The sequence below is a fragment of the Podarcis gaigeae genome (genome assembly GCF_964106915.1).
Source record: "Podarcis gaigeae genome assembly, chromosome: 14".
Lineage (NCBI taxonomy): Eukaryota > Metazoa > Chordata > Lepidosauria > Squamata > Lacertidae > Podarcis > Podarcis gaigeae.
The window spans coordinates 47,095,013-47,121,685 of record NC_139690.1 but is presented as its reverse complement, the minus strand read 5'-3'; the positions used below and the strand labels follow the sequence as shown (position 1 = coordinate 47,121,685).

The 26,673-nt window shown below is 47.1% G+C and overlaps 2 protein-coding genes across 4 annotated transcripts in view; both read right to left on the bottom strand.

Annotated features, from left to right (window-relative positions):
* The window catches only part of GRAP (GRB2 related adaptor protein), a 37,748-nt gene extending 28,205 nt beyond the window's left edge, over positions 1 to 9,543 (bottom strand). The window contains exons 1-2 of one of the 3 annotated variants that reach the window (XM_083711857.1): positions 9,258 to 9,543; positions 1,541 to 1,638 (exon numbers count right to left, since the gene is read on the bottom strand). In XM_083711857.1, the coding sequence (XP_083567983.1) occupies positions 1,541 to 1,638; positions 9,258 to 9,335 (176 nt within the window). In that variant the 5' untranslated portion in view covers positions 9,336 to 9,543. Of the gene's footprint in view, positions 1 to 1,540; positions 1,639 to 6,032; positions 6,107 to 7,861; positions 7,989 to 9,257 lie in introns of those variants that run through there. The other 2 variants (XM_083711859.1, XM_083711858.1) reach the window with 2 other exon arrangements.
* SHMT1 (serine hydroxymethyltransferase 1) overlaps positions 1 to 26,673 on the bottom strand; it is a 343,621-nt gene that overhangs the window by 200,988 nt on the left and 115,960 nt on the right. The window lies entirely within an intron of this gene.

Sequence of the window (26,673 nt, the reverse complement as noted above, 5' to 3'; positions counted from 1 at the left end):
GTTGTGGCTGTGGGTGGTTGTCATTGTGAGTCCCTGAACTGGCCGTTAGGATTGCCAACTGACTGGGAAACCACCACCACCACAATAATTGCAGCGAAGCAACACACTCAAGTTCTGGTCTGCTCTGGGGCTTTTAACCAAGAGTCTGATCTTCTGAAATCCAGGAGCCGGGGCACAGAAGTGAAATGTACCAACTTTTTGTTTGTTTCGAAATAAAAGCAATTACCATAAAGTAAATGCCAAGGCAAATAGAAGGGGAAGAAATGGAGGCAGTGAGAGATTTTACTTCCTTGGGCTCCATGATCACTGCAGATGGTGACAACAGTCACGAAATTAAAAGATGCCTGCTTCTTGGGACAAAGCTAGACAGCATCTTAAAAAGCAGAGACATCACCTTGCCGACAAAGGTCTGTATAGTTAAAGCTATGGTTTTCCCAGTAGTGATGTATGGAAGTGAAAGCTGGACCATAAAGAAGGCTGATCGCCAAAGAATGGATGCTTTTGAATTCTGGTGCTGGAGGAGACTCTTGAGAGTCCCATGGACTGCAAGAAGATCAAACCTCTCCATTCTGAAGGAAATCAGCCCTGAGTGCTCACTGGAAGGACAGATCCTGAAGCTGAGGCTCCAATACTTTGGCCACCTCATGAGAAGAGAAGACTCCCTGGAAAAGACCCTGATGTTGGGAAAAATGGAGGGCAAAAGGAGAAGGGGACGACAGAGGATGAGATGGTTGGACAGTGTTCTCGAAGCTACCAGCATGAGTTTGACCAAACTGTGGGAGGCAGTGGAAGACGGGAGGGCCTGGCGTGCTCTGGTCCATGGGGTCACGAAGAGTCGGAGACGACTAAACAACAACAGCAAATGCCAAGGCTGTATCTACACTAGGCAATCTTTAAGCAAGCTGTCCTTGGAAACTAGTGTAGGATGGGATGGGGGGGGGGGAGAAAATTTATCCAGTGTGAATGCATTTGCTTACGTGTTTGTTCCAGAGAAATACAACATCCACCCACAAGCTAATGTGTTTTGCATCTTGTTCATTCATTGCCCTGCCCTCTTCCCCCCTTCCAAGTGCTGATTTATTGTGGATTCGTGAAAGAAGAACACTTGCGGCAGGTGCAAAATGCAACTGTCAAATGCGATGGGGCAATGTTCAGGGCAAAACCCTGTGGCCCGCCAGATTTTGTTGCTGGGCTACAACTCCCACCATCCCTGAGTATCGGCCATGCAGGATGGGGCCAATAGGAAGTGGGAGTCCAGCAATGTCTGGAGGGTCCATAACTTCCCCACCCCCACCTTAAATCTTCTCAATCTTCGCCAGTTGGATGGTATTGGTGTGTCTGGCTGTTGTTAAATGCGCAGCAGACTTTGGGCCGCTGGGACAGGGTTGGTCTGGGTTAAGCTGTGCTGAGTTCAGGGCTTCCCAGGAGGAAAGACATCTGGGTTTGTTTTCCTGGCAAGGTTACCGTACTTTTAAAAGACTAAGCGATCCATAAAGGCTTTTAAACAAATCAAGGAAAGGAATAAGCTGGTGCTGCTTACGGGTGAGGTTTCATCTTGATGTAGTTTTTGGGGATGAATCCTTCGGTGCCAAAGAGTTCTGCTTTGTACCAGTTCAGGTCATCTTCCATGTTCAGGATCTGTGGGATCCAAAAGAGTGAAAAAGGAGCAGCTGTTAGCTTGAAGGCAGTGCTGGATTTACTGGTACGTATAAGCTAAATAAGCTATAGCTTAGGATCCCACTCTCCTGGGGGCCCCCAAAAAAATTATACCGAAAGAAATACCATATTTTTTCCTCCATAGGGTGCACCGGACCATAGGGCGCACCTAGTTTTTAGGGGGGGAAATAAAGAAAAAAAATTATCCATCCCGCTCGCTATCTTGGCTTCTTTTTAAGTGTGGGGCTGGAGCAGGGGAAGCCCGAGCTTCCTCTGACCCCAGCCCCCAGAACAGGTCCGGGAGTGGCGGCAAGGTTGCGCGCAGCCTTGCCACGCTCCTGGAGCTTGTGGGGCTGGGGGCGCGCTCCTAAGGCTTGCGGATAGCTGCCTGAAGCCTGGAGAGCGAGATGGGTCGGTGCGCACCGACCCCTCTCCCTCTCCAGGCTTCAGCAAAAGCAACGCGAAGCCTCTGGAGCGCGGCGGGAGCGCTCCCTCTGTGCTTCGGAGGCTTCCCGTTGCTATCGCTGAAGCCAAGGAGTCTGCATTTGCTCCATAGGATGCACACACATTTCCCCTTCATTTTTGGAGGGGGAAAAGTGCGTCCTATAGAGCGAAAAATATGGTAAATACCGTCTTTCACACTCACTAAGTGTAACAGGGTACAAAGGTCTGCTGTCCCAATAAACAGTGTGGACTACTATGGTGATATTGATATTATATTTAAAAAATGCATTGTATTAACTACAATTGCATTGTACAGGTTATAACACTCAATTTCATATTCATAAAGCTATTTATAATTATTAGTAGTTTGCATCATATATATTGACTGAGCTATCCTTGATGGCCTGCACAAAGTCTCTCTCCCCTCACAGTCTAAGTCACCCAGCATGCAACCTAGCTGAGTGGGGATTTCAACCCTGTTCTACCACCGTAACCACTACACCACACTGCCCCTCTGTAGGACAGCATTTGGGCTCTTTCTTTAGAACTAGAGAACCTGAGTAGTTTATGTGTACATATACGACTAACCCACACCCTTGAAACGTCAGGTGCCCCATTTGCTTTTCTGGCTGATTCCCCCCACTCACTCACCCCCCCCCCACATTATTGTGAAAAGCGGTTCTCAGCTGCGAAAACAGGAACTGAGATTTCTCTGGGGGATTCTCTGGGCACCGAAAGAATTCCCCGAGTGACCAGCAGAGCGGAGCGGGCTGCAGGCAAGCTGATGCAAAGCAGGAAGAAGCCATCAGGGCCGTGAGAACATTTGGACTGTAGAGCTGGAAGGGACCCAAGGGTCATCTAGTCCAACCCAGGAATCTCAGCTAAAATATCCATGATAGAAGGCCACCCAAGCGCTCCTCAAAAACCCCTCCAAGGAGGGGGAGTCCACAACCTCCTGAGGGAGATGGTTTTGCTACTCAAAAGCTCTAGTTCTTCCTGAAGTTTAATCAGAATCTTCTCTCTTGTAACTTGAAGCCATTGAATCGAGTCGTACTCTTCAGAGAGGGAGAAAATAAGCTTGCTCCATCGTCCTTGAGATGTTTGAAGAAGGCTCTCATATCTCCTCTCTGTCTCCTCTTTTCCAGGCTAAACATACCCAGCTCATTCAACCGTTCCTCATCAGGCTTAGTTTCCAGACCCTTGATCATTTTGGTCGCCCTCCTGTGCACCCGTTGCAACTTGTCAACATCCTTCTTAAACTGTGGCACCCGCTGGAGTTTCTGGGTCAGCTTCAAGGGCAGCCCCACGTAGAGCGAGTTACAATAATCAAGCCTGGAGGTGACCATCCCGTGGATCACAGTGGCCAGATCAGGGCGAGAAAGGAAAGGGACCAACTGCTTAATACGGCGGAGATGGAAAAATGCCACCTTTGCTGTAGCTGCAACCTGGGCCTCCATGGAAAGGTTGAAGCTATTGGTTTGAGTCCTACCCTCCGGAGTAGGAGAAAAGAAGCTTGTTCCTTCTTCCATGTGACAGCCCTTCAGGTATTTGAAGATGGCCATCTCCTCTCAGTCTCCTCTTTTCCAGGCTAAACAGACCCAGCTCCTTCAACCATTCATTGTAAGGCTTAGTTTCCAGACCCTTGATCATCTTGGGTCGCCCTCCTCTGCACACATTCCAGCTTGTCAATATCCTTCTAAAATTGTGGCATCCAGAATTGGACACAGTATTCTAGGTGTGGTCTTAAAGGTAAAGGGACCCCTGACCATTAGGTCCAGTCGTGGCCGACTCTGGGGTTGCGGCGCTCATCTTGCTTTATTGGCCGAGGGAGCCGGCATACGGCTTCCAGGTCACGTGGCCAGCATGACTAAGCCGCTTCTGGCGAACCAGAGCAGCGCACAGAAACACCGTTTACCTTTCTGCCGGAGTGGTACCTATTTATCTACTTGCACTTTGATGTGTTTTCGAACTGCTAGGTTGGCAGGAGCAGGGACTGAGCAACGGGAGCTCACCCCGTCACGGGGATTCGAACCGCTGACCTTCTGATCGACAAGTCCCAGGCTCTGTGGTTTAACCCACAGTGCCACCCATGTCCCTTAGGTGTGGTCTTACCAAGGCACAGTACAGTGCTATGATGACTTCCCTTGATCCGGACGTCTGTTGATGCAGCCTAGAATAGCATTAGCTCTTTTTGCTGCTGCATCTCACTGTTGACTCATGTTAAGCATTCAAAGGCCACTGTTGGCTGATGTAGAATCTAGCCATCATAGCAGGCAGGAGTGCAAGGTTGGCCCCACAACTGTGGGCGCTCGGGGCCGTGGGTGCCATGCACCGAAATTTGTGGGTGACCAGCCCCTTCATGGGGAATTTTGTGGGTGCTTGGGCATCCATGGCCCCAGTGATTTGGCCCCTATGGTGGCAAGCATCGATGAACCAATCCATCAGTTTCAGTTCTCCACGGTTCTCAATTTTTCCGATTGTAAATTCATTTCTTTAAATTTCTGCAGTAATTTGTGGGTGTGGGTGTTCAATATCCTCATGAAAAATTACCGGCACATTTTTGCATGTGGGTTTGACAGACAGAGGAAGTGGCAATTTTTAAAAAACATGGCCATCTGTCTTAAACCGCTTATGAACTGCCTGCTATATAAATGTTGCGTTTCTCAGTTGCATTGATGTGAATTTCATGGTCGTCGTTTTAAAAGTGTTATAAAACACTTAAAAGGTCTGTTGACTGCAAGCTGAGAAATGAAGATGATAGCTTATATGAATATTCCCCTCCCCATGCATTTCCCCTAATATGATGCATTTCTGTATGTTACCACCACTAAAGAATGTGCAGTTTTGCACTCGTGACTTGGCTGGATAACGGCCCTGCGAAATTCGGAGAAGCGTGAATTTTGAAGGATGGCTGTGCTTCAATTTCTGCATTTTGCCCGGAAAGTACAAAATAAAGAAATTCACTTTAAAAAGTGAACGGAATCAGGTTTCTCCTCCATCTCTAGTAGCCTTGTTTGTCCATCTAGGGTTGTAGTGTCAACTCTGACTGGCAGTAGCAATCCAGAGCCTCAGGCAGAGAAAACTGTTTCCCATAACCTTTTCCATACACACACACACATACACACACACACACACACACACACACAAATTATAAAATGTACCACAAAACTTATCACTTATACAATCTTTTTAGACTTCCATCAGCACCTCTGACGATCCACCGTTTTAACCACTTCTTATGCATTTCTTAACTTTATATTGCCTTTACATCTCTTAACAAATCATCCTTCCCCTTCTCCATTTTTGCAATACTTCCAATAACACTCCTCACAAAACTTCTTGCAAACCTACAAACGTTGTCTGATCTTCACAAATACTTTTCAAGTAGTCCGTAAATTTACTCCAGTCTTCCGTGAATTTCTGGTGCCGCTGGTTTCGAATCCTTCCTGTTAGTTTATCTAGTTCTGCATAGTCCATTAACTTCATTCTCCATTCTTCAATTGTCGGTAATTCTTCTTGCTTCCATTTTTGGGGCAGTAATATTCTTGCTGCTGTTATTGCATATAAAAAGAGCTTACATTCCTTTCTATTTATATCACTCCCCACAATGCCCAGTAAAAATGCTTCTGGTTTCTTTATGAATGTATATTTCAACATTTTTTTCATCTCATTATATATCATCTCCCAGAAGCATTTCACCTTTTTACATTCCCACCACATGTGATAAACTGTTCCCTCTTTTTCTTTACATTTCCAACATTTATTACTAACTTTATACATTTTCGCTAACCTGACATCCCATAACCTTTTCTTACCTGATCCTGGCGACGCCAGGAATTGAACCTGTGACTTTTTATACACAAAGCTCTGCCGCTGTGCTATTGTTGCTCCCTGACTCTTGTCAAAGTCTCTTTCAGTCTCTATTTACTTACATCCTTCTTGGCATCGATAGCCCAAATTTCCTTCAAGGTGGCCATTTCATCGTCACAACAACCCTGTGAGGCGGGATAGGCTGAGAGAAAGAATGACTTGCCCCCAAGTGATCCAGTGGTGCTTTGTGTCTGACTGAGAATTTGAACCCTGCTCTCCTTGGCTGTAGTCTAACCGCTACACCAGTATGAAGCTGAATATGCAACAAAAATTTAAACTTTTGAGGCACATTTAAAGCACACCCCTCTGCAAAGAATCCAGGGATCTGTAGTTTGTGAAGGGTGCTGGAAACTCTAGCAAGGCATCGACTGGGCAAAGTTGCACGCGCAAATATATACGGCAGGAAAAATGTGCGCCTGGTGCGAGGAAATGAAACTGACAGATTGGTAAGCCACTCTGAGTAACCTGTGACTGGTAGAATGTGGTGTAAATATACTCTTTAACAAGAAGAAGATGAGTAGGACTAGGGAGATGTGAGTTCAAATCTCACTCAGCCATTATGTCCAGTGTTTGACCATGGGTCTCCCTCCCTCCCTCCCTCCCTCCCTCCCTCCCTCTCTCTCTCTCTCTCTCTCTCTCTCTCTCTCTCATCCTCTCATCTCAGCCTTTCCTGGGAACAATAGTTTGTTCAGGGTGCTGAGAGTCGTTAGGAGACCCCTGTTCCCTTCACAGAGCTACCATTCCCAGAGTTCCCTGGGAAAGAGGGACTGAGAATTGACCCAGCCTGGGAATTGTAGCACCGTGAAATTGCACTGGTGTGTTCAAGCCTGCAAGTTGTGTCAAGGTAAGCTCTACTCCAAGAAGGCCCACTGAAATTAATGGGCATGGCTCATTTAAGCCTGTGAATTTCAGTGGTTCAATGGAGCCCCACTGCCCTGTCCTCGTTAGACTGCTAAAACGAAGAAACCTCTGGGTAGCCAGAAATAGATGTTGGTGTGAAAGGATGGTGAGTTCAGTGAAACCTCAGCTGAACACCTAAAGCAAACCCCAGGCTGTGCAGCTCAGCGGTTGCTCAGAGACACCAGGTCCTTTAGCTTTGCCAGTGCTGGATTTATGTATAAGCTAAACAAGCTATAGCTTAGGGCCCCACTCTCTTGGGGGCCCCCAAAAAAATTAAAGGAAAAAAACACCACCTGAATGTACATTTCCAAAATATAAGATATAAAACAAATAAAATAAAACATACAGCAACAGTGTTTTGTGTTGTGTAGGCTCCTCTGATGGAAGTAATGGCCCCCGCCTGCTAGCCTGCTCCCTAAAATATCACTGGTTTGCTCCTTTCTATATATAGAAACGCGGGTGGCGCTGTGGGTAAAACCTCAGTGCCTAGGACTTGCTGATCGCAAGGTCGGCGGTTCGAATCCCCGCGGCGGGGTGAGCTCCCGTCGTTCAGTCCCAGCTCCTGCCCACCTAGCAGTACGAAAGCACCCCTAAGTGCAAGTAGATAAATAGGTACCGCTTTATAGCGGGAAGGTAAACGGCGTTTCCGTGTGCGGCGCTGGTGCTGGCTCGCCAGATGCCGCTTAGTCACGCTGGCCACATGACCCGGAAGTGTCTACGGACAGCACTGGCTCCTGGCCTCTTGAGCGAGATGAGTACGCAACCCTAGAGTCGGACACGACTGGCCCGTATGGGCAGGGGTACCTTTACCTTTACCTTTTTATATATAGGGTGCCTACATTCTGCATGGACTGCTTGCAGGGCAACATGTGCAAATGGCTTTAGATATCTATTAGGTCCATAAATTACCATATAGCATATATTCAACATGAAAGGCAGTGACAATTTGTTGTTGACAAAGGAAAGCTGGACATATAAAGAGCCCCATTACATTCAGGAGCTTAGGGCCTCATCAAACCTAACTGTGCCTGACTCCAAGTGGTGGATCTCAGGATTATGGTAAAACCCCAAGCAGATCCTGCAAGCCTGAAGTCTGCCTGTCTCCCTGGATGAACAAGTCGAACGGACTCCCGGAACAGATTATGTTCAAGAACAAAGGTACCACTGTATATACAACCTGAGCATAAGATGATCACAGCATTAACACTGCAACTGATCTTATTGGCGGGGCACCGGCACTTAGATATAGGACTTGCAACCCAACTCGTTCTTTTGAGATGCTGATGAGGACACTTGAGTGGCCAGCGAAAGTCATTGCCTTACCATGAAACTTGCCTGACCAGAATGGCAACCTCCTCTCTTAGACTGGGATGCAGGATCCCAACAATTGGAAGAGGCTCAGGGCATCATCTAGACAGACACATCCCCCCACCAAAAATAACCCCCCACAACAATACTGTATGTAGATTTGGTCCAAGTGCATAATTTTCCCGGGTGGTAAACTTGGCTGTCCAAAGATGTTCATTAAAGTTTTCACAATAGAATAAAATAGTATCTAAAACAAATAGAACCAAAAAGACAAGAGAGAGAGGGGAGGAAAACAAGAAAAGAAGGAGGGAAAGAGAAGAAAAATGAAGAAGAAGAAGAAGAAGAAGAAGAAGAAGAAGAAGAAGAAGAAGAAGAAGAAGAAGAAGAAGAAGAAAGGAATAGAGAGACAGGACACATAAAAAATAACACCAATAATAATCATAATAGTAATAATCATCATAATATAGCATAAAATTATATGAATGTAGCTATCATTAATTACCGTATTTTCCCGTCTATAAGATGTCCCCATGTATAAGACGCCCCCTATTTCTGGGGACTCAGATTTAAGAAAATGGGGGGCGGGGAGATGTATCCGTGTATAAGATGCCCCCTAATTTTTGACATTATTTTTTTTTGGGGGGGGGACCTAGTCTTATACACGGAAAAATATGGTATATCTTAATTTTCAATACACATACAAAGAATCTAGATTCAGGTAGGTAGACGTGTTGGTCTGAGGCAGTCAAAATTATTTTTTTAAAAATAGTCCAGTAGGACCTTAGAGACCAACTGAGTTTGTTCTAGGTATAAGCCTTCGTGTGCATGCACACCTAGAACACTTGTTCTAGGTACAATCCTTTGTGTGCATGCCCACCTTGAACACTTGTTCTAGGTATATACCTAGAGCAAACTTAGCTGGTCTCTAAAGTGCTACTGGACTATTTTTTAATTTCAACATACAAAGAAGCGGGTCTTCCCCGCTCTCACAGATCCCTCTCCAGATTGCAAACTTGGTGATCATCATCATCATCATCATCATCATCATCATCACCACCACCACAGTACAGCAACAATACCTTCAGGGTGTCGCCCTTCTTAAATGGCAATTCGTCCTTCTCATCAGCCTGGAAGTTGTACAAGGCCACAGCCTCCATCCTCGCTCTGGGTCTTCCTCCGAGCCGGGAGGGGCCTCGAAAAATATACCTCCCCTGCTTGTTCAACCCTGCTGGCGTTCTGCAGCTGAAACCTCGAAGGCTATCTCGCTAATCCAGCAACCGGTGGGAGGTGGCGGCAGATAGATGAATATATGTATTTTGAGAAGCTGCTGGTCCAGCTTTCTTCTGTCTCATCAGCTCACAAACACCCCAGAGTTTTGCTTTCTGTCTCTTAGGGCAGGCCCCCGCGTTGGTTAAGTGAAGTGAGAGAAGAAGATTAAAGGAAGGGGGGGAACCATGTGTGAAATGAGACAGGAAATGTATTTGAATAAGGTTGCCTTTGAGAGTGTGGTTGTGGGACGGAGAGATGGGATCAGGAAATGACAGCTGCAAAGAGTGACCCCTTGCCTTGTGTCCCAAGGGGGATTTCCTCCTCTTTCCCCAGTGGGAGTAGGGCTGCCAACTTCTTTGTTGATCTCTGCTCTTGTGCTCTTAACAGTTGCTTGGTCTCCAAGTATTTGATTAAGAAGATCTCTGCCCCCCCCCATTTAAGTCTGAACTGCTGGTTTCTGCTGTAAATTGTGCTGCTATTAAAGGCATAGGAACAGGCCAGGCTTTTTTTTCCTGGTCAGTTGGCAACCAGAGGTGCAATTTCCTGTTTTTAAAGGCAAGGGATCTCTCCTGCTCATTTGAATTAAATAAAAAAAATCTGCCTCTTAGTGAAAGACCCCCCCCCCAATTCCCAGTTCAAATCTCAACCCAACAATGGACTCACAGCCATATTGCAGCCTTGGTCTTTCCTCCCACATCTGTAGCATGGGGAGAATAACACCAGCCTGCCAGCAGGCGTCAAAAGTCTGACAAATTTTGAAAGGTGCCCGTGTATCTGTTTGCATATCTTTCAGTTGGTTTTTGTTGTTCTGCCTTTAAATGCAAACTGGATCAAATCCACACACCCTGCCCCACATCCTTACCACACCCGCTGCATTTTACCACCTGAGGCAGCTGCCTCAACCTTTCTAATTCAAGGGCTGGCTATGAGCCTAACTGCTAAATGAATATACTGTACTGAAAAACCAGCATTATTTTGTACTTTTATAGCTGCAGGACATAACTTGGACACAAGGGGGCAGACGTCTCCCTGTGCTGCATACAGTGACGTTTGAGGCACAATGAGAACTCTCACATAGCATCATCTAATTGTAGTGTTGGAAGGACCATCAAGAAGGCTGATCGCTGAAGAACTGATGCTTTTGAATTCTGGTGCTGGAGGAGACTCTTGAGAGTCCCATGGACTGCAAGAAGATCAAACCTCTCCATTCTGAAGGAAATCAGCCCTGAGTGCTCACTGGGAGGACAGATCCTGAAGCTGAGGCTCCAAGACTTTGGCCACCTCATGAGAAGAGAAGACTCCCTGGAAAAGACCCTGATGTTGGGAAAGTTGGAGGGCACAAGGAGAAGGGGATGACGGAGGACAAGATGGCTGGACAGTGTTCTCGAAGCTACCAGCATGAGTTTGACCAAACTGGGGGAGGCAGTGGAGGACAGAAGTGCCAGGCGTGCTCTGGTCCATGGGGTCACGAAGAGTCGGACACGACTAAGTGACTAAACAACAAGAACAAAGTGTTGGAAGGGACCCAAGGGTCATCTAGTCCAACCCTCTGCAATGCAGGAATCTCAGCTAAAGCATCCATGGCAGATGACCATCCAACTTCTGCTTGAAAACCTCCAAGGAAGGGAGTCCACAACCTCCCAAGGGAGACTGTTCCACTGTCAAACAGCTCTTACTGTCAAAAAGTTCTTCCTGGTGTTTCTTGTAATGTGACAGTCCTTGAGATGTTTGAAGATGGCTATTATATCTCCTCTCTGTCTCCTCTTTTCCAGGCTAAACAGACCCAGCTCCTTCAAGCACTTCTCATAAGGCTTAGTTTCCAGACCCTTGATCATCTTGGTCGCCCTCCTCTGCAAACGTTCCAGCTTGTCAATATCCTTCTAAAATTGTGATGCCCAGAACTGGACACAGTAATAATAATAATAATAATAATAATAATAATAATAATAATAATAATTGTCAGGACTGCCGCTAGGTCCCAGCTCACAGAGGACCAACGCCCAGTGGATGTTATATACAAAAGTCTTTATTAAAGTTTAGTTTCCATTTCCAAGCTCTGGGCGCGCAGACCCACGTCTCGACGCTAGACCGGCTAAGTCCCCTCTGACTCACTGCTCCACCCACACCAGTTTAAGATTCTAGCCCGGCTCCACCTCTTGCGCTGCTCTTTCCTGCGCTGGGTCCTTCTGCCCTCTGGGGTTCCCTCCTTCCTGGACTCCTGTGACGCTGAGCCTCCTGAGTCTTGCCCCTCCCTCCGGCGGGCTTTAGGACCTGGCTCCCTTCCCGGGCTCCCCGCTGTGCCGCGCTCCTGTACATTTGAACTTGGCGCGTGCGCCCAGCCGGTGACTTTCCTTCTGACCGTTTCCCCGCTTCCTGATGTGGGTGTTGTCAAACCTGACTCCTCTCCTCCCTCTGGTGGTGAGGACACTGGTCCCGACTCCTGGGACTCCCCCTCCCCACTGCGCTCTGGTGGAGACGCTGGTCCTGATCTCCAACTGCTGCTCAGGGACTCCCCGCTGGCCCCTCCCTCTTGAGGTTTCTCCCTTGGAATCTCCCTTGCTCTGGCCACCGGCGCTCCCTTCTGTGAGTCCTCCGATTCGCTAGAGAGGCTTGTGGAATAACTCTGGCCACTGTCACTGCCTGCGCCCCCCTCGTACTCCTCCTCCTCACTCTCCATTTGCTCCCCCTCCTGTGTCTCTCCTTCTGAACCCCTGACAATAATTTATTATTTATACCCCGCCGATCTGGCTGGGCCTCCCCAGCCACTCTGGGCGGCTTCCATAAAAACCAAAAATACAGTAAAATATCACACGTTAAAAACTTCCCTAAACAGGGCTGCCTTCAGATGTCTTCTGAATGTCAGGTAGTTGTTTATCGCTTTGACATCTGCTGGAAGGGCGTTCCACAGGGTGGGCGCCACTACCGAGAAGGCCCTCTAGCTGGTTCCCTGTAGCTTTGCTTCTTGCAATGAGGGAACCGCCAGAAGGCCCTCGGCGCTGGACCTCAGTGTCCGGGCAGAATGATGGGGGTGGAGACGCTCCTTCAGATATACTGGACTGAGGCCATTTAGGGCTTTAAAGGTCAGCACCAACACTTTGAATTGTGCTCGGAAACGTACTGGGAGCCAATGTAGGTTTTTCAAGACCGGTGTTATGTGGTCTCGGCGGCCGCCCCCAGTCACCAGTCTAGCTGCCGTGTTCTGGATTAGTTGTAGTTTCCGAGTCACCTTCAAAGGTAGCCCCACGTAGAGTGCATTGCAGTAGTCCAAGTGGGAGATAACCAGAGCATGCATCACTCTGGCGAGACAGTCCGCGGGCAGGTAGGGTCTCAGCCTGCGTACCAGGTGGAGCTGGTAAACAGCTGCCCTGGACACAGATTTGACCTGTGCCTCCAAGGACAGCTGTGAATCCAAAATGACTCCCAGGCTGCGCACCTGGTCCTTCAGGGGCACAGTTACCCCATTCAGGACCAGGGAATCCTCCACACCTGCCCGCCTCCTGTCCCCCAAAAACAGTACTTCTGTCTTGTCAGGATTCAACCTCAATCTGTTAGCCGCCATCCATCCTCCAACCGCCTCCAGACACTCACACAGGACCTTCACCGCCTTCACTGGTTCTGATTTAAAAGATAGGTAGAGCTGGGTATCATCCACATACTGATATACATATTCTAGGTGTGGTCTGACCAAGGCAGACTAGAGTGGTACTATGACTTCCCTTGACTTCCTAGACTTCTGTTGATGCAACCTAGGAGAGCATTATCTCTTTTTGCTGCTGCATCACACTGTTGACTTGTGTTCAGCTTTTGATCCACTAAGACCCCTAGATCCACTAAGACCCCTTTCACATGTGCTGCTAGAAAACCAGGTGTCCCCCATCTTATATTTGTGCACCTGGTTCTTCCTGCCTAAATGCAGAACCTTCCATTTCTCCCTATTGTTATTCATTTTGTTAGCTTGGACCCAGTTCTCCAATCTGTTAAGGTCATTTTGAATTCTGATTCTGTCTTCTACAGCATTAGCTTCCCCTCCCAGTTTGGTGTGATCTGCAAATTGGATGAGTATCCCCTCCATTCCTTCATCCAAGTGGTTCATCAAGACATTAGATCCTTTCCACAGGTAAGCCAGGGGTCCCCCATCTTATATTTGTGCAGCTAGGATGTTTGAGATATGGCCTATCCTGCCTCTAAATTCCTGCATTGTGGGGGGGTTGGACTAGATGACCCTGGGGTCCCTTTCAACTCTACAATTCTATGATTGATTAGATTACCTAACCTGGGGAGAAAACAGTAAAGACCTGATGAAGAGAGCACAGCAGAGCTTATTTTTTTTCTGAGAATCCTCTGGAAAAATAATCTCTCAAAGGACCTGTTGATGGCATTTTACCATTGTACTGTGGAGAGTGTATTAACTTATGGTCTGTGTGTGTGGTTTGGGAGCTGCACGGTCAGGGAAAAAACAATGCTGTCCAGGGTTGTAAAGACTGCAGAGAGAATAATTGGGTGCCCTCTTCCCACCTTGGATCAAATCTATGCTTCCAGGTGCCATAAGAAAGCTGCAGAGATAGCGCAGGATAGTGCGCACCCCGGAAATGATCTCTTTCAACTTCTGCCTTCTGGAAGAAGGTCCAGGGTTATAAAGATTAGGACTAGCCGCCTGAGAAACAGTTTTTGGTTTTAAATGCAGTGTAAGGTAGTCTCTGTGGGAGTATATTTTATTTAATTATGGGGTATCAGAGTTTTTAGGGACGCGGGTGGCGCTGTGGGTTAAACCACAGAGCCTAGGACTTGCCGATCAGAAGGTCGGCGGTTTGAATCCCCGTGATGGGGTGAGCTCCCATTGCTTGGTCCCTGCTCCTGCCAGTTCGAAAGCACGTCAAAGTGCAAATAGATAAATAGGTACCACTCCGGCGGGAAGGTAAACGGTGTTTCCGTGCGCTGCTCTGGTTCTCCAGAAGCAGCTTAGTCATGCTGGCCACATGACCCGGAAGCTGTATGCTGGGTCCCTCGGCCAATAAAGTGAGATGAGCGCCGCAACCCCAGAGTCGGTCACAACTGGATCTAATGGTCAGGGGTCCCTTTACCTTATCAGAATTTTTAGGGGCTAACCAGGCTGGGATAGTTGGGATAGCAGGCTTGTTGGTTTTTGAATGTCTGATGTAGATTTTTTCAAGTTCTTTGTTCTGTATGGGACAATGACAATAAAGATTATTGTATTGTATTGTATTGTATTGTATTGTATTGTATTGTATTATCGTATGGTATGGTATGGTATGGTATCGTATCGTATCGTATTCTATGATAAATGTATCCAGCCAGGCAGGTCCCTCTTCCTTGCAGTATCTTTATTTTTTGAAAACCAGATTGGACATATCTCCTCCCTGCCTGCCCCACTGAGCTGTGTGTGGAGGGAATTTTGCTTTCCTCACTCTCCAATTTCCAGAACCATAGTTGAAACCCTGGAGAGCTGCTGCCAGTCTGTGCAGACAATACTGTGCTAGATGGTCCATAAGGCAACATCCTCCCTTCCTTCCTAAGGTTCAAAGCTCAGTGGCAGAACATCTGTCTTGCATGCAGACGGTCCATGGGTCAATCTAGAATGCCTGCCCCTCCAGATCTTGGGGAGTTGCTGCCAGGCCGTGCAGGCTATATGGAGCTTTCTCCCAAACCGTGCCATGCCATAGCCTTTGGGTTGGTCACCACCACCAACCCCTTGCCTGCCGTGTACAAGTGGGATTTAATTGGGCTGGCGTCTGTTTCTCAACAAGCTTGAACTATGAAATCAAAGAGCTGAGCAGTCGAAAAAACCTGGGCTGCTGAAGACTTTTTCAGAGCGCCGAAATCAACTGGCGCTCTTTATTGGCCTGGAGATAAACATTATCGCATCGAGCCCAGATTTTATTGTTTCGGTAAACAGCCCGCTGTGATAACCGTACAAGAGATATGGAGCAAGCTCAAACAGATTTACACTAAGAGGCAAAGAGTCTTGTGGCACCTTAAAGACTCCTCAGATTTATTCTGTGCTCTTTTCAGGCCAAGGAAGGTCTTGTGGGTCTTTCTAGGCCAACCCTCTGGGGCAGGGGGCAGCAAGGTTTATCTTGCCTGGGCCGGATCCGTCCCGCAGAGATCCCTCTGTGGGCTGGACCGCTCGCACGCCTGCAATTTTTGGCGTCTGCGTGGGCGCAGGTGCAATTTCCAACATCTGCGTCTGCACAGATGTGATTTGCGGTGCTGCGGAAGCGAGTCCCCGTGCCGCGGTGGTTTAGTGCCAGCAGGCAGCTTGGTTTGGAGGCAGCTCGTGGGCCGGTCAAACAACCTCTGCGGGCTGCTTCCGGCCCATGGGCCTTAGGTTGCTGACCCCTGCTCTGGAGTCTACATGCTGGCAGCGGCAAAGGCACACGGCAGAGTGGGCAGGGGCATCCCACAGCTTTGCCTGCACATCCATGCATTGCACACCCATTCCCACACTGCAAATTGACCTGCCGAAACAAAACGCAAAACAATTTCTCTTGAAATTTGCACTTTTCCAAATTTTGCGATGCACTTCTCTAATCAAATACAGTCATACCTCAGGTTACGGATGCTTCAGCTTGTGCGTTTTTGGGTAGCACACTGTGCCGAACCCGGAAATACTGGAATGGGTTACGTCTGGGTTTCGGCGCTCACACATGCGCAGAAGCACTAAATCGCACTTTGCACATGCACAGAAGTGCCGAATCATGACCTGTGCGTGCACAGACGCGGCGCTGCAGGTTGCGAACGCTGCGGGTTGCGAACGTGCCTCCCACACGGATCACATTCGCAACCTGAGCATCCAGTGTAATGTGTATATTAGGGAAGGTGTACATAAAAATATGAGTTAACTCGGGGCTGCCCCCTATTTCCCTCTCTCAGGGTCTCCCCCTCGCCCCTCCTTTTCCTCTTCAGGACGTCTCCTCTCTCCCTGCCTCGGTTTCCCTCCCCGAGTGCCTGCATCTCCACAACCACAATATTTCCCCCAGTCTGCCTCAGTTTCCCTCCCCAGGATCACAATGTGTTGTGTCTTTCGCAGCTTCTAAATCTACAAGAGAGTTGCAGTGCATCCCCAAGACCACCCTCTCACCAGTCTCTCACCAAAAGACAATAATATCTTTTCCTCTCCCTCCCTCCTTCCTAGTTTTCCCTTTGTTTTCCTCCCTCTCTTCCTCCTACCAGAAAAAGCTTCCCTCATTGCTAGGGAGAAAGAGACAGAAGGAGGAGTCTTGCCATCCTCCTATTTAAACTCTGAAGTGGATACCTGTCTTTGCTCAATTCATGCGCCTCTTGTGCCCCCTAGTGGCTGGGATTGTCATCATGCATCACAGAATGATGACAGATCAGTACAATTTTATACAGGGAGAAATAACATGCACATATGCATTATACTGGGGGAAATTGCTGCCGGTATTGTAGATAAAATTGGAAAACGTGTATATTAGGATAAAGGCACACAGAAATGCCACAATCCCAGAGTCGGCTACGACTGGACTTAATGGTCAGGGGTCCCTTTACCGTTAACCTCTGATAGGTGGCATCCTTTGTTGAATTTTAACTTATTGCATGCACAGGAAATGAACGAAAACAAGGACAGGTTGACCCTTTTGAGTTTTGCAAATGGGTTTTCTATCTTTTGCCTGCTGCTCGCATTAAATGAACAGTGGCATTTTGTTCCCTGCGATGGTGCTAGTAGCACCTTCTCTTGGGAGTGCAAAGCCTTTCTCTCTTCCCCTCTCTCTTTCCTTTTTAGTCTTGTCCATCAGCTTAAAGGAAGATTCTTCCAAGGTCACAGCGAACAGGCTACTCTCTTAATTCGAGTCATTAGCTTAGCTCTGTTGAACACAGATGGGAACAGGCAAGCACTGAATATCTCTCCCCAGATCCCAGCGAAGGCCCTCCATGGAAGAAGCTGTGAGCAATAAAGTTGAGGAGCTTCCCCAAGCAAACGGCTGCCAACTTTCTATTACCGATCTGGCTCCTGCGTCTTTTAACGGCAGCCTGGCACCCAGGAATTCAGCAGGTGAAGCTTTTTCCACCATGGAGATAATGGTAATGGGATCATCATTGCCTGGCTTTTTAAAGATAAAAATGCTTGACCGATATTAAAGGCACAGGAGCAGGGCTGGGTGGGAAAGTTGGCAACCCTAGTTATAGACTTACAGGAAACAAACAGACAGGTTTTGTACCTGTGCTGCTGATATCCACCTTTCCTACAAGATTTCTGGGTGAGCCTGAGGTCAGACAGATTTTCTCAGCCTAACCTGCCTCACAAGGTTGTTGGAAGGATTAAAATGGGACAGGCTGGCAAGCCACGTCTGTCATTGAGAGAGGGTGGAATGTGAATGTACTGCATGATAATAAGTAACATATTTTCAGCCTGACTGCCGCGACTTTCATTTCAAGCCTAACCAGGATGTTGACGAAACTTCTGCCAACTTATCCCTTGGTATTTATGCCACTTCTGTCCACGTTCCACCCACTTGGCTTTAAACCTAAAATCTGGGCCTGGTAGAGTACTAGGACCTGGAAGGCCAGGGTTCAAATCCCTCCCCCACCTCAGCCATGAAGCTCACTGGGTGACCTTGAGCCATTTTGCCAACTCTTAAAGGTGAAGGGACGTACAGCTTCCAGGTCATGTGGCCAGCATGACTAAGCTGCTTCTGGCGAACCAGAGCAGCGCACGGAAACGCCGTTTACCTTCCCGCCAGAGCGGTACCTATTTACCTACTTGCACTTTGATGTGCTTTCAAACTGCTAGGTTGGCAGGAGCAGGGACCGAGCAATGGGAGCTCACCCCGTCGCGGGGATTCGAACGTCGACCTTCTGATCGGCAAGTCCTAGGCTCTGTGGTTTAACCCACAGCGCCACCTGCGTCCCTCCAAAAGCACACATTCTACTCATGTAGAAACACCAGGCGGGCCCCACAAATAACCCAGAGATGCATTTTAAATAAAAGGACACATTCTACTCATGTAAAAACATGCTGATTCCTGGACAGTCTGTGGGCCGGATTGAGAAGGCGATTGGGCCGGGTCCGGCCCCCGGGCCTTAGTTTGCCTACCCATGATGTAGTCTAACCCCTTGCACAATGCAGGAATCTTTTGCCCAATGTGGGACTCGAGGAGAGGGATGGGGAAGGTGCTGCCCGCTCTCCTCCTGTCCCCACAGGCCTGACCTGGTGGCACAGGTGCTACAGCCGGGCACAAGGTGCGCTACCACCAAGGGGGATCTCCTGCTCTCCTGTCCTGGGGGCAGAAGCAGTGTCTCCCTTCTCACACTGAGCCAGGTTCTGATGAAGGAGCCTGTTGTCGAGGATATTACAGTGGTGCCTTGCAAGACGAAATGAATCCGTTCCGCGAGTCTCTTCGTCTTGCAGTTTTTTCGTCTTGCGAAGCAAGCCCATTAACGGCTTAGCGGCTTAGTGCTATTAGCGGCTTAGCGGATCAGCTGATAAGCGGCTTAGCGGATCAGCTGATAAGCGGCTTAGCAGCTTAGAAAAGGGGGGGGGGAGAAAAAAACCCCGCAGGAACTCGCAAGACATTTTCGTCTTGCAAAGCAAGCCCATAGCACCTCCAAAACGGAAAACTCTTTCGTCTAGCGAGTTTTCCGTCTTGCGAGGCATTCGTCTTGTGGGGCACCACTGTAAATTGTTTTTATACGCAATAACAGCGGCAAGAGTATTGTTGGCCCAGAAATGGAAGCGAGAAGAAATACCGACTAAAGAAGAATGGCAGACAAAACTAATGGACTACGCAGAATTGGACAAGATGACAGGAAGGATTCGAAACCTGCCAGACCATAGATTCACAGCAGATTGGAAGAAATATACGAACTATTTGAAGAGCAGCTGTAATCAACAAATTACACTAGTAGGACTACAAGAGGTTTTGTAAGGAGGAATATATGAAATATTGCAAAGAAGAGAAAGAAGAGAGATATTACTTATGATATTTAAATGTAGTAGTGGAGGTCAAAAAAAATGTATAAGATATAAAAGTATGTTTAATAATTGTTGGAAATGATATGTTTTTAAAAAAACTAATATATATATATATGAGCCTGCTGTGGGGGCATCTGTTTGCGCCCCTTCACAAAATTGCACCCGGGGCCATGGTCCCCCTGCTGACCTCCACACTACGTCTCTGCAGGTTGGCGGTGGAGCTTGGGATTGCAAAAGCGATCCTGAACATCTCCCGTCCTTGCCATGGGCATAGATTGTTGACAGATCGCTTCTTCCCCAGCTGCGATAGGAGGGAGGCCCTTGCCAGGAAAAAGCTGGCAACCTTGAATTATCTCACACGTGCCCTGGTCTCTCAGCCAGGCAAATGCCAGCATGAGTGCCAGAGGGGAAAACAACCCCGTGTTTCCCTTCTTAGTCATCGTGGTTTTGTTTGGTTTCTCCAGGGTTTGACAGCCATGCCTTCTTCCTGGAGAAATGCAGTGTGATACTCGCTCCAGCCAATCCCCAAGTAGTGAGAAGTTTCAGGAGTTTACAGATACTTTACAGACCTGGCTAGGCAATTTGCCTAACAAAGAAACTGGTTTGACCATTTCTAGCTGCTGCAACCCATCTTACAGCTACAAAACAACCACAGGTTTGGAGGGGTCTCATTGAGTCCACCCCCCCAACTTGCTGCAATGGTTTTGGGGGTTGGATCAGCCTCGAACCCACAGTCCCCAGGGTTCTTTGGAACCACGATGGTTGAAAGTGGTGTAAAAGCAAGTTAAGTGCATTTATTTGTGAGTATTTCCCGCCCCCCCCCCAATTTATTTATTTGATTTAACATATTAAAATTTACACTCATACCACAACACCTTCCATAAATACAAGATTCCCATGGACTTCTGAACTTCCATCCTCCCCTCCGTGGGTCCCCTTGTTAAACCTTTTCTACTGCATCTTTTATAATGATCCCAATTTTTATGTCTCCATTGTATCCATAGTTCTCGTTACATTACAAGTGCTATTACAATCCAGCTAATGATTTTAACTGTTTACAGTGGTCTCCAAGGTAAGTTATAAATCCCCCCCATTCCTTATTAAAATTTTGGGCTTCCTGATTTCTGATTTTTCCTGCCATTTTTGCCATTTCGGCATAGTCCATCAACTTGATCCGCCATTCTTCTCTGGCAGGGACTTTGTCTTTTTTCCATTTCCGGGCTACTAACATCTGCGCAGCTGTTGCTGCATACATAAACCATCTTTTCTGTTCCCTTGGAATTTCAGCACCTAAGATTCCTAATAGGAAAGCTTCTGGGTTGTCGTTTTTTGTAAAACTTATTTTAAACAATTTTTTCCAGTTCGCTATATATCATTTCCCAGAATGCTTTTGTTACCTTGCACTTCCACCACATGTGTTAGAAGGTGCCTTCCTTTTCTTTACATTTCCAACAACAACAACAATTTATTAATTATACCCCGCCCATCTAGCTGGGTTTCCAACAGATATTTGTACCTGTCTTATACATTTTTGCTATATTTGAGAGTATTTTAAACCTGCCTTTCATCAACAAACGATCCCAGGATGGGGTACATTAAGATGTAGTAACAATTCCACAAATATCAGATTTGTTGCTGGCATCCATCTCTCTAGAGAGACAATGGAGTGCGCCTCTGAGGGTGTAGTCAAACCATTGTGTTAGCAGCACCAAAGTGATCTCCCTGGGGCATGTGTGCGGATAACCTGGGCTGCCTAGACAACAAGACCCCTCTCTTGGCCTCACTGATGTGGTCCAAAGGAAAGCAGAGCAATGCCACAATCGCTTTCATGACATTACATTTGTCATCTTCTGGAAATGCCTTTTTGACAGCTCTGCTCTTTGTTGCTTTGCCCTGGTTCTTGTAAAACTGCTAATTTAGCTGAAACACACCTGCAATGGTGCTTGTTGGGACTGGTAGGGCATTTGGCAGGGAGACCAACAGTAGGTGGCGCCATAGCCAATGCTGAGTGGGCCAGAGCCAATCATAGACAGGGCCAACAAATTCTGCTTTAGTCCCTCTGCTCTTTCTTGCTGAGTTCTGCAAGAGGAAAGGCTGAGGCTAAGGAGGAGGAAGAATATTACAGCTGGGACCACCTCCTGGAACGCTTGTAGGAAAAGAGACAAGGAGGTAAGGGCTGTCCGGGGGCCAGATTGAGGTTGGCAGGGCAGTGTCCCATTTGCCCTGATGGACCTGCCTCCACTGCACAGCTGGTGGTTTGAAATTTGGGGCTGTTCTTTGGGGCTAAGGAAGGAAAGGAGCATTAAGGATTCCAGGACAAATGTCCTGGGGCATCAAAAAGTCCTTCTGAGCTCCCTCTCCATCTGGAAGTGCAATCTTGGGGAATTATCCTGCCAAATTCAACTAGGAATGGCTGAAGCTGTCAGTTCTGATACCTCTCAGTTTATTGCTTTCCAATTTCACTTCTCGGCATCAGCGTTTAAAGAAAGACCTACATTGGCTCCCAGTATGTTTCCGAGCACAATTCAAAGTGTTGGTGCTGACCTTTAAAGCCCTAAATGGCCTCAGCCCAGTATACCTGAAGGAGCGTCTCCACCCCCATCGTTCTGCCCCAACACTGAGGTCCAGCGCTGAGGGCCTTCTGCCGGTTCCCTCACTGCGAGAAGCCAAGTTACAGGGAACCAGGCAGAGGGCCTTCTCGGTAGTGGCACCCGCCCTGTGGAACGCCCTCCCACCAAATGTCAAAGAGAACAACAACTACCAGACTTTTAGAAGACATCTGAAGGCAGTCCTGTTTAGGGAAGCTTTTAATGTTTAACAGACTACTGTATTTTAATACTTTGTTGGAAGCCACCCAGAGTGGCTGGGGAAACCCAGCCAGATGGGTGGGGTATAAAGAATAAAAAATTATTATTATTATTATTATTATTATTATTATTATTATTATAGCGTGAAATTTCTCATTTTTGCAAAGCAATTTTCACTAGCATAGCCAGCGTTTGAGTGCTGGGCTATGAGCTTGGAGATCAGGGTTCGAATCCCGACTCAGCCATGAAGTTCATTGGGTGACATTGGGCCAGTTGCTGTCTCTCAGCCTAACCTACTTCACAGGGTTGTGGGGAGGATAAAATGGGGAGCAGCGAGGGAACCACGTATACCACCTTGATCTCCTTGGAGGAAAAGGTGGTATAGAAATAATATAATATAAATAAATTTGTGTTATTCTTATCACATTTGTATGCATGGTCACAGCCAGTATTTATGTTGGGGGGGGGGTAGGACACCCACCTGAAATCATCCTCTGTCTAGCAGATTTGGAATGAAATGTCTCAACAGCTGTTGTTTTAAATTACTTTCTTTTGACCCCCAAGTGCTCGGAAAAATATGTCAAAATCTTCAGTCATTTGATAACTAAGAAGTTAAATTTTAAAAAATCGACATCACGAGGTTAACAAGTATATTTTGCAAAATTACAAAGCACATGCCTTCTTTTTCCTTGTGTTTTTTAAAAAATCTAAACTAAAACAAGTAAAAACAACAACACCTTTTCAGCACTTCCTTTTCTTCCAATGCAGTTTTATTGTGACATCGTCAACCTTAGCTGGGTCCTTACTCTCTACAAGATACTGAATGACTACACTATGGTACAATCGACCTCAGTGACCATTTCCATTTCAAATATTCTGATTATTTCTACTTTTCGTTAAGTGTTTTTATTTATTTACTTGATTTGGAGGAGGCAGATGCCCCCCCCGCTTATGTCCATGTTTGCAAGCATTCTTCCTCCTAGCAGATGCATTTTTGCACCACTCGCTCGGCAAGAGAACTGCAGTGAAGAATTCGGACAGGAGCGAATTTTGTAGCTGCAGCGCATCCTGTTTTTGCACCTTGTTTTGGAATTAGGTAGGGTGGCTTTTAAGCACAAACCGAATTGGGATTCCCCTCCTTGCCTCGCAAGGAAATGGATGGCTCAGGCCGGTTCTGTGGAAGTAGCCAATCGGTACATGTTAGCAACAAGTATCACCAGGCAAGAGAGCGAATGCTGGCACAGGGCTGCCCTCGAAACCAGCTCTCCCGAGCCTGCGTGCGTAAACACAGGCCAGGTCCACGTGCGTCCCGACACCCCCGCACGGAAATATGCACGTCCCAGGAAGCAGAGGCAGCTCGCATGGTAATGAGATGCCAAACCCCAGCTCCGGCAGTTCATTAAACGCCCTGGGGATTGTGCTGTTGTTAGGCAAAAAGGCGGACAGGGATGGGTGGGGGTTGGGGGGCGGCAGGAAAGGCCGGTGGGGAGATTTAGGGAGGGGTCTGGTGCGTTTTGCTCCAACCATTCCTGCCTTGTTGGCAGCTTTCCCTGGTAAATAACCGTCCTGGGGTTCTGCATTTTGTTTTCTGCCTTTCGGAGAGAATTTGGAGATGCCTTAAAAATAAAGTTCTTAGCGTTTTCAGCACAGTAGTTTCCTTTTAACGCTTAAGGGAATGGACACAGGAACACAGGGAGGGGTCTTGCATCAAAATCTGACCACTGGTTCATCTAATTTGGTATTTGTCTACACTGACTGGCAAGGGACGCGGGTGGTGCTGTGGGTTAAACCACAGAGCCTAGGACTTGCTGATGAGAAGGTCGGCAGTTCGAATCCCTGTGACGGGGTGAGCTCCCGTTGCTCGGTCCCTGCTCCTGCCAACCTAGCAGTTCGAAAGCACGTCAAAGTGCAAGTAGATAAATAGGTACCACTCCGACGGGAAGGTAAATGGCGTTTCCGTGCGGTGCTCTGGTTCGCCAGAAGCAGCTTAGTCATGCTGGCAACATGACCCGGAAGCTGTACGCCGGCTCCCTCGGCCAATAAAGCGAGATGAGCACCGCAACCCCAGAGTCAGTCATGACTGGACCTAATGGTCAGGGGTCCCTTTACCTTTACCTTTACACTGACTGGCAGAGTCTTTCTAAGGTTTCAGGAACAGATCTTTCCCAGCTGCGGTCCTTCTGTTTCATCTCACAGTAGATCTGGATCCTTCTATGCCCCTTGTCTCTATAACCACCAGTTTAAATAGAAAGTGCCGCTGCTGAGAGCATTCTGAATTGCAGCATCTACAGTCCACTGTGAGATGAAGCATCCTTTATTTATTCATCCAGGTCATTAAATTATGTTTATGGGGGTGGACATCATGAAATTTTCACATGACAAACTCCCTGGCTTTATGGTCATCATTATTTCAAAAACTGTCCTGCTTTGGTTGCCCTCTAGTGCAAGTGATGTGGTGAGAATTTACTTCTACACCACCTTGTTCTTACCCAGGTGAAAGAACATGTTTAAATAAAACACGGAACCATGGAACAGAATGTTATTCCTTGAAGGAGAACTACAGTGGTACGCCGGGTAACGAACTTAATTTGCTCCAGAGGTCCATTCTTAACTTGAAACTGTTCTTAACCTGAGGTACCACTTTAGCTAATGGGGCTTCCCGCTGCAGCTGCGCCGCCAGTGTGCGATTTTTGTTCTTATCATGAGATAAAGTTCTTAACCCGAGGTACTACTTCTGGGTTAGCGGAGTCTGTAACCCAAAGTGTTTGTAACCCAAGGTGTTTGTAACCTGAGGTACCACTGTACTTGAAAATGATTTACAGATGGTGTTTAACTCTGAGTAGGCTTGCTAAGATGTCTAAGACTGAATCAGATAAGTGCTGGAAATGCAAAGAGGTTGAGGGAACGTTCTTTCATATATGGTGGACCTGTAAAAGGGTAAAAGAGTATTGGGAAATGATCCATAATGAATTGGAAAAAAATGTTTTAAAGTACTTTCCCCAAAAAATCCAGAGTCCTTTCTGTTGGGGATAATTCAGACTGAAATTCCCAGGTGTCAAAAAAAGGTTATTTATGTATGCCACTACTGCGACCCGTGTTTTGTTCGCCCCCAAATGGAAAAAGAGTGAGGTCCCAACTAAAGAAGAATGGCAACTTAAGCTGACAGAATATGCACACCTTGCAGACTTAACACATAGAATAAGAGAACAAGAAGATCATACGTTTAGAGAAGATTGGAAAACGTTTATTGAATGTATGGGAAATAATTGTGTACAGCTGAAAACGCTGGCAGCATTAAGATAAATTCAACAGTATAAATAAGTTATGGTGGATGTAATAATTGGATATTGAATGGTACTGTTTCTGTAAAAGATGCAGGGATTTATGACATGCAAAATGAACCATGGAAAGAGAAGAAGGGAAGTCATTGATATCTTAAGGATGTAAAAATGAGTACTTTAAATTGTACAACAGAAAATTTAATAAATATTATAAAACAGAAAATTTAATAAATATTATATATACATAAAAAGAAAAAGAAAACATGGAACCAAGAGAACCTGGTTTATTAGAAATGGCATTTGCATGTGCTCTGGTTTCCGTCATGGTGTCCCGTTGCACCAGAAGCGGTTTAGTTATGCTGGCCACATGACCTGGAAAGCTGTCTGTGGACAAACACCGGCTCCCTCGGCCTGAAAGCAAGATGAGCGCCACAACTCCATAGTCAAATTCGACTGGACTTAACCATCCAGGTTTAGCTTCCTTTGAAGCTATTACAATAGGACAGCCTTGCCAGTCAGCTGCTAAGCAGCTAGTTAGATGGACTACCCTGAGATACACCAGGACAAAGTTTATGTAGGGTACTAGTGCACAGCACACTAAGCGTCATCAGACCATCTTTAAGCATCCTTCTACATATACAGTCATACCTCGGGTTGAATGTGCTTCGGGATGAGCACATTTGAGTTACGCTCCATGGCAACCCGGAAGTAACGGAGTGCGTTACTTCCGGGTTTAGCCACTTGCGCATGCGCAGACACTCAAAATGATGTCACATGCATGCGCAGAAGCGGCAAAAAGCGATGCACATGTGCACAGACATGCCGTCGCTGGTTACGTTTGCTTCTAGATGCTAACAGGGCTCCGGAACGGATCCCGTTCGCATCTAGAGGTACCACTGTACTTCAAGAATGGTCACAGGTCACAGGTCACAGGATGCAAAGTACACATGATATCAGCTTCCTTGGGGTCTTCCAAAACATGTGGTCTCAGCTTACGACTTATCGGACAGTTGTCTAGGCAACCAGACCTTCAGTGGGGGACATTCCCTTCCCGTATCTGTCCCTGGAACCTCTCAAGGAGATGCCAGTGCTAACTCACAACAGACATAGGAGAACATCCTGTCATTTGTACCACTTTCAGGGCCAGACAGGAAAGATGAATGCTGAATAGGAGGGAGGCATGAAA